Source organism: Crocuta crocuta, unplaced genomic scaffold (genome assembly GCF_008692635.1).
Source record: "Crocuta crocuta isolate KB4526 unplaced genomic scaffold, BGI_CrCroc_1.0 scaffold434, whole genome shotgun sequence".
NCBI lineage: Eukaryota > Metazoa > Chordata > Mammalia > Carnivora > Hyaenidae > Crocuta > Crocuta crocuta.
Window position 1 is genome coordinate 155,629 of NW_027530498.1, and position 16,835 is coordinate 172,463.

The 16,835-nt window shown below is 41.6% G+C and overlaps 2 protein-coding genes across 2 annotated transcripts; both read left to right on the forward strand.

Moving 5' to 3' along the window:
* The first annotated feature begins 1,969 nt into the window (after nt 1-1,969).
* LOC144233704 (KRAB domain-containing protein 5-like) lies at nt 1,970-15,339 on the forward strand. The gene is made up of 4 exons (XM_077766710.1): nt 1,970-2,096; nt 8,860-8,986; nt 9,476-9,571; nt 14,871-15,339. Exons 1-4 carry the CDS (start codon nt 2,082-2,084, stop codon nt 14,966-14,968), a joined length of 336 nt encoding a protein of 111 aa, XP_077622836.1. The 5' UTR covers nt 1,970-2,081; the 3' UTR covers nt 14,969-15,339.
* On the forward strand, nt 12,726-13,696 carry LOC144233711 (uncharacterized). Its single transcript, XM_077766716.1, has one exon. The coding sequence runs from the start codon at nt 12,726-12,728 to the stop codon at nt 13,566-13,568; it is 843 nt and encodes a 280-aa protein (XP_077622842.1). The 3' UTR covers nt 13,569-13,696.
* Nucleotides 15,340-16,835: the final 1,496 nt, after the last annotated feature.

Below are 16,835 nucleotides of genomic sequence, written 5' to 3' on the forward strand. Positions count from 1 at the left end.
CCAGAATAAGTCAATGTTCTGAAAAAGAGTGTTGCTGTGTAGATTGTTTCAAAGGCTTTCTTTTTAAAAATCATTAAATACTATAGGACATGGGAGGAATCTCTGACTTTAAATTTACAAAAATCTTCTGTATTTTCATAATTTGTACCCTAGTATGATTTGTTTCTTCCGTTGGAAACTCTAAAACGTCCGTGATGAGTCTTTCTATAGGCATGAGGCCCCTGATATCAATTTGTCTCGTTACAGCTGATATTATCATGGATAACGTGGATCAGGGTCTCTCTGACAGATTCCCCCACAAAATGAAGTCTCTCTCCTTTGTTTACTGGAGATGCTGGCGTTTGCAAATAAAGGCTTTATATTAGTCCTTAATCTATTAAGTTTGAATTTTATCTTGCATTGGTTAACAGATGTTTTCTTCATTATTACTGTCTTTAAATTTACAGGAAAATCTAACAAGTATCTTATAACTACTCTATGTTCATAGTTCTTAAAATTCTATAATGTAACTCGGCACAAGTGACAATACCATTTCAAGGAAATAGTCAGGCACTTGTTGGTGACAGGAATGAAATATTTATGATGTTGTTTTCTTGACTGAAATGTGACCCTTCCCTGAGGTTCTCTGTTACCTGTGTTCACTGTGAATTAGTGATAATTGTAGAAAGTAAATGGCATAGGATACTGTTGTCAACATCCTACAGTGTGATATATATTCCTTATTTGTTGTAAAATTTTCTTTTTTTAAGTTTATTTTTAGAGACAGTGTGAGTGTATGTGAGATGGGGGTGGGCAGAGAGAAGGAGGAGAGAACCCAAAGCAGGCCCCATGCTCCGTGCAGACACCTATGTGGGGTTTGACCTCATGAACTGCAAGCTCATAACCTGAGCAGAAGTCAGATGCTTAACATTTCATTTCCTTTGTATGAGGGGTGGTCTAAGGCCATACAGTTCCTTGTGGGTCTTTTTTTTTTTTTTAATGTTTATTATTTTTGAGAGAGAAGGAGATAGAGAGCCAGAGGGGAGGGGCAGAGAGAGAAGGAGACACAGAGCTGGAAGGAGGCTCCAGTTCAGAGCTACCAGCACAGAGCCCGATGTGGGGCTTGAACTCACAGACCACGAGAACATGATCTAAGCTGGAGCAGGCCCCTTAAGCGACTGAGCCACTCAGGGGCTCCAGTTCCTTGTGGGTCTTAGGTTTTATGGTCTACTACTAATTTGTAGTTAGGTTTTTAGTCAAATTCCTGAGGGGAACCTGAGGGGAAGTAGGTGGTGTCTGTCACATTCTTAAGTGAAACCTTACACCTGAGGGGGTTTTGCTGTGATCAGACACTCCCAGCATTGTTCCAAAATGTGTTTTTTTTCCCCCCCACCCTGAGACCTCAGGTCCTAATCTTTCCTTTTCTACCTACTGAGTCCTATCGTTTTGTATCCTAATTCTCAGTGAGGCCCAGGGTTAGGCAGGAAGGCTTCCCATTAATTTATGAGAGTTGAGAGGTGCCGGGGTGGCTCAGTCATTTAACCATCTGACTTCAGCTTAGGTCATGATCTTAGCGTTTGTGGGTTTGAGCGCCCCTTTGGGCTCTGTGATGACAGCTGGGAGCCTGGAGCCCCCTTCAGAATCCGTGACTACCTCTGTGCCCCTCCCCCATCCATGCTCTGTGTCTCAAAAAGTAAATAAAAATTTTTTTTTAAATTTAAAAGAATTATGATATCTGAGTACAGATTTTCTCAAGGAGAGGTAACAGGTCTCCTGTACAGGACTTGGGGAGGGTCAGGTCCATGTAGCACACGTTTTCTAGGCTCAAGCAGAATTTGTGGGCCTCTGAGGGAAGGGAGGCGCCTGAAAGCAGAGAAGGGAAACTCAGGGATTGGTTCCCAAGCAGGAGCTCACAGTTTGTGAACAGCTCCTGACACAAAGGACTAGGAAGTTGGGCCTTCTCTGCATTTCAAAGTCCTGCCTGCAGGCAAGGAGTTTACTGGGGAAAAGGCTGTGTTGGTGGCTTCACAGACATTTTCTATTTCAGCTGGGATTTCCCCACAAAGATCTTCTGAGAAGCAAATCTAGAGTAGGTGAAAAAAATGGCTAGATCGCAGGTAAGCCTTGTGGGCCTGTCCAGAGGCCCTGTTGTTTTTTTGAGGGGGGGGAATTCCATGCTAGTAGGAATCACAGGGCACCTGGGTGACTCAGCCAGTTGAGCATCAGACTCTTACTTGAGTTTAGGCCATGATCCCGGGGACCTGTGTTTCAGCCTTGAGTCAGGGTTAAGTTTCTCCCTCCCTTCCTCTGTCCCTCATCCCTCAGTTTGCATTCTCTTCTCCCTCCCTCTACTTCTCTTTCTTTCTCTCTCTCTCCTGGTCTCCCACCCTCCTTCCCTCCCTCCCTCCCTCTCTCTCTCTCTAAAAGTGTGGTGGTGTCTCCTCACTGAGGAAAGAAAACACTAAGACAACCTGACTATATGAGTTCCTGACCGCATACCTCTTCACCGTGTAGTAAGAGACCACTTGGTGCAACTGCATGTTTGTGTGTTACCGTATATCGGAGACACAGAATTAAAACCTATATAAAAACTATGCCATGTGGTGTTCAGTGCTCAGTTCTTTGGGTACAAACCCAACTGAATTATGCCAGCAGGAATGAATTTGTTTCCTGGAGGGAAAAGTCTGGGTGTGAGAATCCCACTACAACAGAAATTTCAAAAAAGAAACCAATGATTTTTTTTAGTTCTGATGGTTCTCCTTTATGTTTTCACCTAGTTTTTACCTTCTCAGAAATGATACTCAAGGTAGTTGGTTAGGACACTCCTCCCCTGTGTCCCAACGACTCTGGTCCCTTCTCTCCAACCTGCCTTCCAGTAGGGCATCAACAGTTGTCACTTTCAATTAAATTCCTGCAAGTATTGAAAATAGTCCCTTTGTGACAGATTCAGATGGGAGGGTGTTGAGTCCAAGGTTCCTGTTGCTGATGGGGTCTGGCGCTGGGGCTGCACTCAAGGAAAACCGTTCCCACTTACTTCTGATCTCCATGCTTTCTCCGCTCTGGGTATAATAGGATTCTGAAAATGCAAAACACACAGGATGGATAGGAGGCATAGAATAACCCGGAAAGTTCCTTTCGTTAGGATGTGCAAAAGATACTTAAATGTTGTAGATATTACAAGACATGGAAACTATATGTGACTGAAGGCTGAATAAATCCACTGTTTCCTCAAAGTTGTTTTTTTTGTTTGTTTACAAATAGTGTATTTGTCAAGTTGGTTTCCATATAACACTCAGTGCTCATCCCCACAAGTGCCCTCCTCCATGCCCATCTCCCCCACCCCACCCGGACACACCCTTCAGTCCTCAGTTTGTTCTCAGCATTCAAGGGTCTCTCATGGTTGTTACTATTCTGACTTGCTGTTTGGGGTCACAAGAACACACCTGTGGTCCTGTGTCCTGGGGTGTGCCTCAGGCACTGAGATCGCTTTGTTTCCATAGAGCTGACGTTACCTTCTTTAACTTGGCTTTGTGCCCTTGCCAGATTTCTCCCCTGGAATGTAATGTAATTTTCCTTCTTATTGGTTGAAATGTTTTTCAGGCAGATTCCCTGATCAATTTCCAGACACCACCATATTTAAAGTGGAAACTTCTTTCTCCCAGTTTCACTTTCCCTGTAGTTTTTTTTTTTTTCCAAGTTTACTTATTTTGAGAGAGTCAGAGAGAGCCAGAGCAGTGGAGTTGCAGAGAGAGCACATGAAACCAAGCAGGCTCCCCAGGGTCAGTGCAGAGCCTGACTCAGGGCTTAAACTCACAAAATCATGAGACCTTGACGTGAAGTGAAATCAAAAGTCAGATGCTTAACTGACTGAGCACCTAGATGCCCCCTTTTCTGCCATTTCTGGTGAGGAGAACAAAGGCCAAAGAAATGTAGATAAACTTAAATTTTCTTACAACTCGCAACCCACTGGGAAATACTGGAGACTGGCAGAGGAAGGTAGTCCTCAAGGAATTTACAACTGCTTTAATGTCAGTGCTTTTCTAGAGGCAAAAAGCAGGCTTAGCTTGACAATAGACAGATTTCCGGAATCCATTGAGTTTCTTTTACCTATGAAAATCCCTTTTGATACTTACATTTCTACCCTTCCCCAACTAACCTATATAATCAGTGGTTCCTCAGAATTACCCTGCAGCTCATTCTTTCCACATACCCTGTCCCTGTGCTTTAATAAGATCAGCCTCATTCACCAAAAAGGCCTCAGGAATACTTTCTTGAGCATTTACTTATTACTGGCCAACCTTAGGTCAGTTTCCATGGGGGTAATGAAGGCTCTGTTTTGTGTAGTAGATCTAATGACCTCTGGGGATGGAGGTTCTAAATCAGACCTCCACCCCATCGGTTTTTATGTCACTACATAGTCATGGTACAGACGTACTCTTCTATGTACTTCTTTGTGTTTTCAGAAAGAGAAGAATCACAGAATTCACTTGTTTGAGCATCTTAAAATTCCAGAGTACCGGGGCGCCTGGGTGGCTTAGTCGGTTAAGCGTCCGACTTTCGCTTAGGTCATGATCTCGCGGTTCGTGGGTTCGAGCCCCGCGTCGGGCTCTGTGCTGATTGCCAGCTCAGAGCCTGGAGCCTGTTTCAGTCTGTGACTCCCTCTCTCTCTGACCCTCCCCTGCTCACGCTGTCTCTCTCTCTCTCCTAGAAATAAATAAAAATATTTAAAAAAAAAAAAAAATTCCAGAGTACCATAGGGCACAAATGATGATTGAAACAATAGCTTTCAATGAGGGGCGCCTGGGTGGCTCAGACAGTTAAGTTTCCACTCTTGATTTCGGTGCAGTTCATGATCTCGAGGTTCATGAGCTAGAGCCCCATGTCAGGCTGTAGTGACGATGGCAGCCCTCTTGGGGTTCTCTCTCTGTCTCTTTCTCCCTCTCTTCCTGCACACAGCTGCTCTTTCTTTTTCAAAGATAAATAAACAAACATAAAAAACAAAGGCTTTCAATGTGTCTCGGTGGATCAGTTGGTTAACTATCTGACTCAACTCAGGTTATGATTTCATGGTTCATTAGTTCAGTCCCACATCTCTCTGTCAATGCTCCTCACAGAATTTTCTTTCTTCCCCTCCCTCTCCACCATTTGTACCTTCTCTCAATAAAAAAAAATTAAAAATCTAAAAAAAATAATAAAATAAAATGAAAGATTTGCAAGAAATATTAAGTTACAGGTTCATTAAGTATTACGGTCAAGATACTATTATTGAGCTACTGTAGGATACAAAACAGGTAATTTATTGAAGTAGAAGAGGGACAGGACCCATGGATGGAAAGCACTCTACTTTCGCTGCAGGTCACTTATGTTCATGGGGGAGGGTAGGTGCACAGAGTAGTCAATCACAAACCTTTTTTTAAATTTGTACTTGTTCTTTTTTTATAATTTTTTAAAAAATAAGTCTTTTCTGAGAGAGAGAGAGAGAGAGAGAGAGAGAGAGCATGAGCAGGGGAGGGTCAGAGGGAGAGGGAGACACAGTATCTGAAGCAGGCTCCAGGCTCTGAGCTGTCAGCACAGAGCCGAATGCGAGGCTTGAACCCACGAATCTTGATATCATGCCCTGAGCCAAAGTGGGACAGTTAACCGACTGAGCCACCCAGGCGTCCCTGAAATTTCTACTTCTAAAACTACTTCTCCAGGATTTCTCTGGTTCTTATCTTTCAGTTCAATATTAACAATTGGTGAGACATATCGACAGTCATAAGACCCTTTAAAAAATGCAACATCCAGGGGCACCTGGGTGGCTCAGTCACAGCCTAGAGCCTGCTGGGGATTCTTTCCATCTCTTTCTCTCACCCCCTTCTACACCATGCTTGCCCATGCTCTCTCTCACAATATAAATATACATAAAAAAGAAAAAAAAGAATGAAGGAAGGAGTCTTTAGTTGATGCTTCCCAAAAGTAGGCAGGCTCTAGGTCAGGCTTCTACGGTGAAGGGGAACACACTTCTCTTTGTAGCCCCCATCATAGAAGTCTCAGAAATAGAAACTGTTCTATTTATATCGTTCTACGTGTTTGTGTTGATAGTGTGAGTTAAAGACCTAAGCATTGTCATCTACGACTAAATTGAGGAGTTTCATGCCATTGAAATGTTTTGTATTTGGTTGTTTTTATTTATTTTTGAGAGAGACAAGGAGGTGAAGTGAAGGAAAGAGAGGGAGAGAGAGAATCCCAAGCAGACTCCACACTGTCAGCACAGAGCCAGAGGTGTGGCTTGAACTCAGGAATCATGAGATCATGATCTGAGCTAAAATTAAGAGTTGGACATCTAAATAACTAGGCCACCCAGCAACACATTAAAACTGGGTTTTAGGGGGACCTGGGTGCCTCAATTAGTTGAGCATCAGACTTTGGCTCAGGACATGATCTTTCGGTTTGTGGGTTCAAGACCTGCATCGGGCTCTGGGCTTACAGCTCAGAGCCTGGAGCTTGCTTCAGATTCTGTGTCTCCCTCTCACTCTGCCCCTTCCCTGCTCACACTCTGTCTCTCTCTCAATAATAAAAATTAAAAAAAGATAAAACTGGTTTTTAGTCTCCCTGGTAATTTTCTACTGTATCACTTTTAATGATATATAAGTAATTTCAAAATGTATGGATGTGTGCTTGGAATGTATAAAGGTAAATCAAGTTTTTAAAAGAATTTAATGTTTTATTTATTTCTGAGATAGAGATAGTATGAGAAGGGGAAGGTCAGAGAGGGAGGGAGATACAGAATCTGAAACAGGCTCCAGACTCTGAGCTAGGTGTCAGCACAGAGCCCATTGTGGGGCTTGAACCCTGATCCATGAGATCATGATTTGAGCTTCAGTTGGATGCTTAACAGACTGAGCCACGCTGGCACCCTAAGGTAGATCAATTTGTGTGCATACCTTTATACTGTCATTGTTATCAGGTTTGACACCTACTATATACATTGATTTAGGTTTCTTTGTGTATATTGATCTGTGTGTCTTTTTAGATCAGCTCTAGGTCAGTTAACCTGAGTTAAAACCTGATCGTACTATGTACCAGATGTTTGACAAAACATTCACTAAAACTAGAAAAACAGAGTCTTTCTTCTCTTATATTATTATTTTTTTTCCATGAATTAATGAGACTGTCAGATGCTCAATACTAACCAGGAAATGCTTGGAAAACCTTGTAGCCTTTCTTGCTATCGTAGTAGAACCAGTAATTGCTATAAAACCCACTCAGTTCCAAGTCCTCCAGAGATCTTGGAGTTCTTCCTCTGTGTTCCTGAAATACGAATCCCTTGACCCATAGACTATGGCCTTGTTAGAAATGCAGACACCTTTCCCAGAACTCCTGAACAGAATCTGCATTTTAATAAGATCCAATGCACTGTTGTAAATTCTAATTCATGTTAGAATATGCAAGTATATTTGTAACTCACCAACACTTTCCACTAAGAAATAGACAGCACATGGCTCAGTCGGTTAAGCATTGGACTGCAGCTCAGGTCATGTTCTCTTGGTTTGTGAATTTGAACCCCACGTTGGGCTCTGTGATGACAGCTAAGAACGTAAAACTCGCTTTGGATTTTGTGTCTCCCTAGCTCTCTCTGCTCCAACTCTGCTCATGCTCTGCCTCTCTTTCAAAAATAAACAGTCACAAAATATTTTTTTAAACTGAAACCATATGTACTGCATGATATAAATACAGGATTCAAAAATGTGTATGTCTCTGTTGACCCATTCATTTTACAAATTCTCTTGAATAAACATAATATTTATTTGGTTCATAACTCAAAGTTAAAGAATATCTAAGAGCAAAATACTGTGCTACAAACTGTCTTACAGTAGAAAGTAAGAAACTCCTCTAAGCCGGAACCAGTTCTCCTAATATAACTGAACAAACAGGAGTTTAGTCCATGGTGAATCCCAAAAAAGTATACCAGGTGGAGATGGGAGACAAAGGAAAATTGATTTACAGGAAATAAGGAGATCACAGGGTATAACTTCCNGGAGAGAGAGAACGTCAGAGAGTTCTGCACCATCAGCACAGAGCCTGATGCAGGGCTAGAACTCATAAACTTTGAGATCATGATCTGAGCTGAAACCAAGAGTCAGACAACTGAGCCCGAGGGGCAGCTCAGAATGGTTTCCTTGTATTTAGGGTTAGGGTGGATATTTAGAAAGGAGAGGCTGTGGATAAGTTGGCCAATGAGACTTCAGATGACAGTTGTATACATTCTCTGTGTGTTACATAGTAAATGACATTTGTGCTCCTCCTTGGGTAGAGATTTTAGTATTATAATTAGGTAAAAGGGAGCTTCTGGGTGGCTCAGTCTCTTAAGCTTCAGCCTCTTGCTTTAGGCTCAAGTCACGATCTCACAGTCTTGAAATCCACCTAACTCAAGGTCTTTCCTGAGCTAGGAGCCTGGTCGAATTCTTGTCTCTGCCACACCCATACTTGTGCTCTCTCTTTGAGGAAAGAAACCTTTAAAAATAAATATAATGAGATAATGGTAACTATCCTGACTCCATGCTCTTTTCTGATATTCATCTGCATAGATGGGAGTCAGGGGTTAAGCTCAAATTGGACCATTTCAAGCTCTTTTTCAGGGCAGGCATTACCGGCTTTTGGATACTTTCTGTTCCTACAACAGGACACTGTGCCCACAGGGTGTTTTCCTTGAAGTAAAAGGGAGGTGTAAATAAGAGGTTAAGTACAATGAGGGACTAAGGTCAGTGAGCACATGCAGGTAAGCCATGAAGGTCAGGTCGTGGGGTTCAGCCGGTGACATTAACTTTCTCATAGGTACCATAGGTGTCATTATGACCTCCTCATGAGTTCACTTGGTAACTGTGGTTTTTGTTGCAGGGACTGCTGACCTTCAGGGATGTGGCCATAGAATTCTCTCAGGAGGAGTGGGGACGCCTGAGCCACAGTCAGCGGGAACTGTACAGGGACGTGATGTTAGAGAACTATGGACACCTCCTCTTCTTGGGTGAGGATGACTCCTTCCAGATTTCCCAAACCACACTCAGGGGTTTTGTTCCTGCCTTTGAAGACTGTCTCTTAGGATCTTTCTCCTTGCATGATTGAGATTCAAATCCCTACAGTAAGGGAAAGAAGTAGGGGTTTTTAGATGTAGAGAAAAATCTTCATGATGTTTCCTTTCGGATGAGTTTTCCCTTCTTTAGAGTATCATCATCATTTCTTAGATTAATGGCAATTCTAAACATTGGGTGGCATTAAATGGTATTTCCATCTTCGATACGAATTTCTACCCATTATGGTAGTGGTAATAGTCGGAAGTGGAGATCACGATGCGAACCTTGGAAATCTCTCCTGTTTTCCAAAGGGACTGTTGGGCAATCGTATTTGGAATGATGTTCCAGAATTCGAGAATGTCCTCTCTTCTCTACTGAGGCCAATACTGGGTTGAAAGGTAAAATCCCCAGCAATATTTCTATTCCGTTGTTCTAACAAACAGGTCTTGTTGTGTCAAAGCCGGCCATGGTCATTTTTTTGGAAGAAAAGAGGGAGCTATGGGATGTGAAGAGAAAGGACACAGTAGCCTCATGCCCAGGTAGGTGGGAATGAAGGAAGCAGATGACAGATGAGGTCCCAATGTGATGGAGGAAGACAGACCTTAAAATGTGGTTTGAGCAGCCCTTCTTGAATGGAAATTAGTTTGAGAAACCTAGTTTCATGTCTCTGCTTGTCACAGAGGGACATGTGCTTTCAAACACACCCCACTCCCACATTCTCTAAGGATTCTCCTTCAGTGTCACCAAAGGTCCTTCACATCCACAGTGAGGGCCCCCCTATCTCATTGGTTCTCCATTGCTTTGAGGGTTTGGGGAAATCTCTGTAGTTCTGAGGAAGTCTGTTCGTTCATGTCTGAGTGTTTGCCTTGTGTGAGAAGTGTGTCAGGGTAGTGGGTGGTTTATTGGGGTTTGGTGCAGAAATCCCAGGAACACTGGGGACAGATACCACCTGTTACCTGGTTCATGGCTTCCAATATATGGATGCTTTAGTCTTAATTGTACAAAATTGAGACCCACTAATTTCATGAGATAGTAAAGCACCTCCCTAAAATGAGAAAATCTAACCCTTTTTTTCCACTTCAAAAGGTCAGTTTTAAGGGCACATGGGTAGATCCATTGCCGAAGCATCTGACTTCAGCTGAAGTCATGATCTCCCAGTCAGTGAGTTAGAGTCCCACACAGGGTTCTGTGATGACAGCACAGAGCAAGTTTGGAGTTTTGTGTCCCTCTCACTCTGCTCTTCCCCTACATGGTCTTTTTCTATGTCTCTCAAAATAAATTAAAAGAAGCTTAGAAAAAATAAGAAAAGTTTATTTTTTGATGATATTATCTAAGATAACAAATTTCCACTATATATGTTCCATTCCTTAATGGTAAAATCTCCGATTTTTTTCTAGAATTTATACATAAAGTAATGTCCTAAGGGAGATAGAACATTTAGAATTCAAAACGTACAGGGGCGCCTGGGTCGGTCAGTAAGTTAAGCGTCCGACTTCGGCTCAGGTCAGGATCTCACAGTTAATGGGATCGAGCCCTGCATCGGGCTCCTTGCTGACTGCCAGCTCAGGGCCTGGAACCTGTTTCAGATTTGTATCTCCTTCCCTTTCTGACCCTCCTCTGCTCACTGTCTCTGCCTCTCAAAAATTAAAAAAATAAAATAAAATAGAATTCAAAACTTGTAGCCCATAATAAAATCTTAATTGTTACATTATTTCTTAATAATTAAATGACTTCATAATATTGTCCTGTATAACATAAAGCTCCTCTGACTATGTCATATGTGTTCTCACTTTCTGAGTAGTTATATATGAGATTACATTATGATTTATTGTATCAAACTATTTTTTAATTTTTTGTAATGTTTATTTTTGAAAGACAGAGCAAGCAAGGGAGGACAGAGAGAGACTGACACACAGAATCTGAAGCATCCTCCTGGCTCTGAGCTGACAGCACAGAGTCCGCCCCGGGGCTCCATCTCACAGACCACGAATTCGTGGCCTGAGCCGAAGTCGGAGGCTAGACCTACTGAGCCCCCTAAACTCCCTGTGGCCATAATACTATCTCTGACCGTGCACCCATGAAAAAAGGCAGAGTTTGAATTATTGGCATGTCTTCCTGCACAGGAAAATTGTAAAGTATATTCATTAATATCCACCGCAAAAAGCTGTAATGAAAGCCCTTATGAATTAAGCACTTAACAGACATTATTACACAGAATTTAAGGACATAATCCATTTTTTAGAATCAAGCCAGCAAAAAAATTTTCATTTAAGTTTTTTTTTTTTTGCATGTACTTTGAGAGATGGAGAGAGAGAGTGGAGGAGGGACAAAGAGAGAGGAGAGAATTCCAGGCAGGCTCCACACTGACAGTGAAGAGCAGGATGTGGAGCTGAAACATATAAAAAATCAGATGATGGCCTGAGCTGAAACCAAAAGTCACATGCTTAACCCTTGGAGCCACCCAGGAACTCCAAAACTAAACAAAGAAACACCATCAAATTGTAAAATCTGTGAAGAATAACTTTATAAAAGTATTATTTGGGATTAAATTCAGATACAATCTGAGTGACCTAGAAAAAATAATGATTCGAGGTGCCTGTGTGGCTTAGTGAAGAGTCAGACTTCAGCTCAGGTCATGATCTCCCAGATTGTGGGTTTGAGTCCCCCATCATGCTCTGTGCTGACTGCTCAGAGACTGGAGCCTGCCTCAGGTTCTGTGTCTCCCTGTCTCTCTGCCCCACCTCCTCTCATGCTCTCTCTCCCTCTGTCAAAAAATAAACAAACTGTGGGGCGCCTGGGTGGCTTAGTCGGTTAAGCGTCCAACTTTTGCTTAGGTCATGATCTCGCAGTTCGTGGGTTCGAGCCCTGCGTCGGGGTCTGTGCTGACTGCCAGCTCAGAGCCTGGAGCTTATTTCCGAGTCTGTATCTCCCTCTCTCTCTGACCCTCCCCTGCTCACACTGTCTCTGTCTCTCTCTCTCTCCTAGAAATAAATAAAAAATATTTTTAAAAATAAAAAAAAAATAAACTGTAAAGTACATAAAAAATAAAAGAAAAAGAAAAATGATTTTTTTTTTCTGAAGTTAAAGTTTTTTCAGTTTTGTGTATAAGAATTTTCATTGTATTCATCTGATAGTAGAGAGTGAGGGGCACCTGGGTGGCTCAGTCGGTTAAGCATCCGAGTTCAGCCCAGGTGATGATCATCCGGTTCGTGGCATCAAGCCCCGCATCGGGCTTTGTGCTGACAGCTCAGAGCCTGGAGCCTGTTTCCAATTCTCTGTCTCCCTCTCTTTCTGACCCTTCCCTGCTCACACTTTCTCTCTCTTAGAAATAAACAAAACATTAAAAACAGAAAGTGGAATGATTTTACTTTCATTCTGTACCTTTCAGCAGTATCTTCAAATGCTAACGAGAGCCTTCTTCCAAAGACGTTCATAGAAACTTCTTTTCAAAATGTTTCAGTGGATATATATCAACATAGTGCCCTTGAGAATGGACACTTAGTGACAGGCTGGAAGAAGGATGGGAAGAGAGAAAGGCATCAAAGCTATCTGGAGACTCCTTTTCCAGAGAATGATTATGAATGTAATAAATATGGGGGTGTTTTTTATCAAAGCACCAACCTTATTGTACCTAAGAGTATACATTTGGGAGAGAATCCTTCTAAATATAATGAATGTGGGCAAATTGCTAGCATGTCCTCCAATGTTGGTGATCATCAGAGAATTCATGTGGGAAAAAATCCATGTACATGCAATGAACCTGGGGACATGCTTAGTCAGTCATCAAGACTGCATATAAATAAGACAATCCATACTGCACATAAGGATTACATTTGTAAGGAGTGTGGCAAAGCCTTCAGCTGGCACTCAGCACAAATTCAACATCACCGAGTGCATACTGGAGACAAACCAGTGAAATGTGAAGATTGTAGTAAAACTTTTAATTATGGCTCATCAGTAAATGGACATAGTCCAATCCTGACTGGAGAGAAACCTTACACACATAAAAATTGTGGAACGGCCTCTACCCAACGCTCACATCTTACTGAACATCACAGAACCCATACTGGAGGGAAACCTTACCAATGTAAAGAATGTGGAAAGGCCTTTACCTCCATGGCAAACCTGTACATACATCACAGAATCCATACTGGTGAGAAACCTTACCAATGTAAAGAATGTGGAAAGGCCTTTAGCCATTTCTCCGTCCTTCAACAACATCACAGAATCCATACTGGAGAGAAACCTTACCAATGTAAAGAATGTGGAAAGGCCTTTAACCAAATGTCAAACCTGTACAAACATCACAGAATCCATACTGGTGAGAAACCTTATCAATGTAAAGAATGTGGGAAGGGCTTTAACCAAACCTCAAACCTTTACAGACATCACAGAATCCATACTGGAGAGAAACCTCACCAATGCAGTGAATGTGGCAAGGCCTTTATTCAACACTCACACCTCATTCAACATCACAGAATTCATACTAGATTGAAACTTTACAAATGTAAAGAATATGGCCAGATCTTTAACTGACCCCTACACCTTACTCGATAGCACTGAATTCATACATGACAGAAACCTTGATAAAAACCAATGAAAAGGACGTAGTTAGGTCTTTCATCAGTCTTGAATCAAAATTTACTCATGATCTCAGAATTCATACTGGAGCAAATCTTTCAAATTTAAGGAATGTGAGAAACGTTTTGTGGACTGTTCATGCCTTGCATCACATAGGAAAATTTATCCTGGTGAATAACCACTGAATACTAAAGAGTGTGGCAAGGCTTTCAAGTGTGGCAAGGTAAAATACTGACTCCTGATCAGAGACTGAATACTGGGGAGGATTTTGCAAATATAAAGTATTTGAGAAGTCTGTTCATCAGAGGTGAAGCTTCATTCTTCATCACAGAATTCATAATGAAGAAAAATCTTAAACTGTAAAAGAAAATGGTAAAACCTTTATGACTGCTCAACCTTGGTATCACAGACTTTATGGCAAGGAGAAACATTACAATGGTAAAGAATGTGTCCATCCTATAGCTGGACCTCACGACTTGATCCATATCATAGCTAACTTACAGGATAGAAAGTAACATGTACAGAAAAAAAAGCAGCGCTTATAAGTGCAATTTGATCCTTAATCAATATCCAAAAGTTCACATGAGATTTATATTGTACAGACATAATGAATGAGGAAAGGCCTTCAATTAAATGTACGCTTTAGCAAACCCCAGACAGTGCATGAAAAAGGTCACTTGAAGGATATAAATATTTGGAAAAATATTGAACTGAACATCAGCTGTCAATAAGTGTTACAGAATCCACAGTAGAGACTAGTATATCAGACTGTATTCAGACATTCATCAACATACTGATAAGGACTAATACAATGTTAAACATAATGTATATGCTATTATGCCTCAAGAGTTTAATTCAATCTTTTAAATGATTTTTATTTTTTAAGGAGAGCAGGAGCCGGGAATGGGGAGAGAAAGTGGGAGACAGTCCAAAATACGCTCTGGGCTCTGAACAATCAGCATAGACCCCGACCGGGGGTTATACTCATGAACTGCAAGTTCACTACCTGAACCAAAGGTTCAAGCTTAACCAAGTGAACCACCCAGGTGCCCCTCAAAAGATCAATTATTGCATAGGTATCATTAATTTCAGTCTGTGCTCTTTTTATCACATCAACCTTCTGTGACATTTGTGACTAGAAAATAGTGTATTTCTATTCTCAAAATACTTCCAATATTCATTTATTCTGAGTGGCTTTGGAAAATTATGTGGCTGATTATTGGTGCATCAAAGACATGGCATGCCCTTCTTCATTAGGCGTGACTCCTGACTCATTCTCCATGGAAGATGAAGGGGAACATAATCCACCATATACAGAGAAAATCTACATGGAGATGCTGTTGGTGATATATTGATGCAAGTTCTCATGAAAAGGTGTTCAAAACATCATTCTTTTCCCTGTATTAAAGCTAAAATCTTATTGAATATTACAAATAAAATAATTTCCCAATTGGTTTTTAAGGAAAAAAGACGCGGCAGTGCAGTGAAACACTGGTATATTTTCACTACAGCAAGAGTTAGAGAATGTCAGTTGATGTGGTTGAAATGATGAAATGGTCATAGAGATTCAAAGGGGCATTATTAACTCTTCACCAAGGTAGTATACAATTATAAATACAGAGTTTTCAAGAAAGACTCAGGCCTGAAAATTATGGAAGTCTGTATTCCCACATCATTTTATCAAGAAATACTTTCTGAAGGCTTGCATTCTAGATACTGAACAGTGTTAATAGGATGGTTAATAAAACAGTTGTTTTAATGAGTTTACATGAATGTGTAGAGAGTGAAGTGTTATTTCATCGCCAATGTTAACCTATCTCGTGATTAAACTGTAGGAAAGGGATGGAAAGTAAGAAAATGTGAAGATGTCTTTCCACTGTAAGGTGGGAACCTGAAGTGGCTCCCTTTTTGGAACTGCAGAGTCACAGGCAGCGCTTGGTCGCATCTGATGAATAAAAGTCATAGAGATATGGAATTGACAAATCTGGGATTCTGAGGATGAGGGAAGTGCCATTTCATCTTCATGATTTAACTGAGTTCCTGTGTGTTACTGAGGACCAGATGCTCTAAGATGACAATGATGCCTGTGATGCTCAGGTCTTGGTCAGTGGCAGTTATGGAGGAGGGCATATCGGATGATGTAAATCATTATGGGTATTGCTGTAAAATGTCACACGTTACAGTAGGTATTGGAGATGACGCTCAAAGGGCCTGGACACAGTGGGATAGGTTCAGAGACAGGGACCCGATGAGATTTATTAGAAACACCTATTATTTGACCCGTTTTCATTCTCTGAAGCAGGGGCTGTAGACAACCTACAAAGCCACATAGGGAGTAGGGAGTTTTTAAAGGGGCGTCACAGAACTCCTGAGCATTGACATGCAGGGGAAGCAGTGGTACAGTGCTGAATCATTCTCCATATGACCTCAGGACTTGCTGGCATCAGAAAAGGCCACTTTGCTACCATGGTCACACTTGAATTTCTAGGAACATTGGGATCCTTGTTTCCCCAGTAACAGTGGCCTGTTGAAATCTCAAAGAAGCGACAAGTAGTCAAGCCATAAGCTAGAGAGCATAGGTCAGTGTGTTAGATGTATGTACCCATGACAGAGCTTGGAACAGGTATAGTCTGAGAAAGTCTGTATTTGGAAAGTAACAGACACATCATTAAGGCAGTGTTTACGGAGCTTTTACTCTGCACACACAGCTTTTACTCACGAGGTGCTGTGCTGGGTACCTCAGGAATGTGTATGTGAGTTAACCTCATACTTTAGGACTTAAAATGGTTGTCCACCATTTCCTTCAGAAATACTGCTGTCCCCTACCTTTCTGTTTCTTTTTCTCCCATAACATTGATTGTAGAAAAGAGGAGCCAAATATGGTTTGGAAGAATATACGAAAGCATGAACTGGAACCTCAGAGGAAGTTCTCATTGCTGACTAAGAAGCACATTGGCATGTGACAAACAAGAGAAATTAAAATCTAATAGTATATGAAAGGAGTCTCCAGAAATACAAGAAAACTGCATAGGAAAAGCATATATGTCTTTGAAGAGGAGAGAAGGAGGAGGAGAATGAAGTGGGGAAGAGGAAAGAAGGCAGGAAGAAGGGAGGAGGGAAGAACAGAAGTCTGGGGCCTCCGAGGGAAAGTATGTAATTCACAGGAAGATGAAAAGTAAGTGTTTGAGGGGTGCCTGGGTGGCTTAGTCGGTTAAGCGTCCG

Coding starts and splice junctions, on each gene's coding strand:
- LOC144233704 (XM_077766710.1), top strand. Junction 8,987..9,475: donor TGGACACCTCCTCTTCTTGG/GTGAGGATGACT, acceptor TCTAACAAACAG/GTCTTGTTGTGTCAAAGCCG. Junction 9,572..14,870: donor CACAGTAGCCTCATGCCCAG/GTAGGTGGGAAT, acceptor CTTCTTCATTAG/GCGTGACTCCTGACTCATTC.
- LOC144233711 (XM_077766716.1), top strand. CDS start 12,726: ATGTCCTCCAATGTTGGTGATCATCAGAGAATTCATGTGGGAAAAAAT.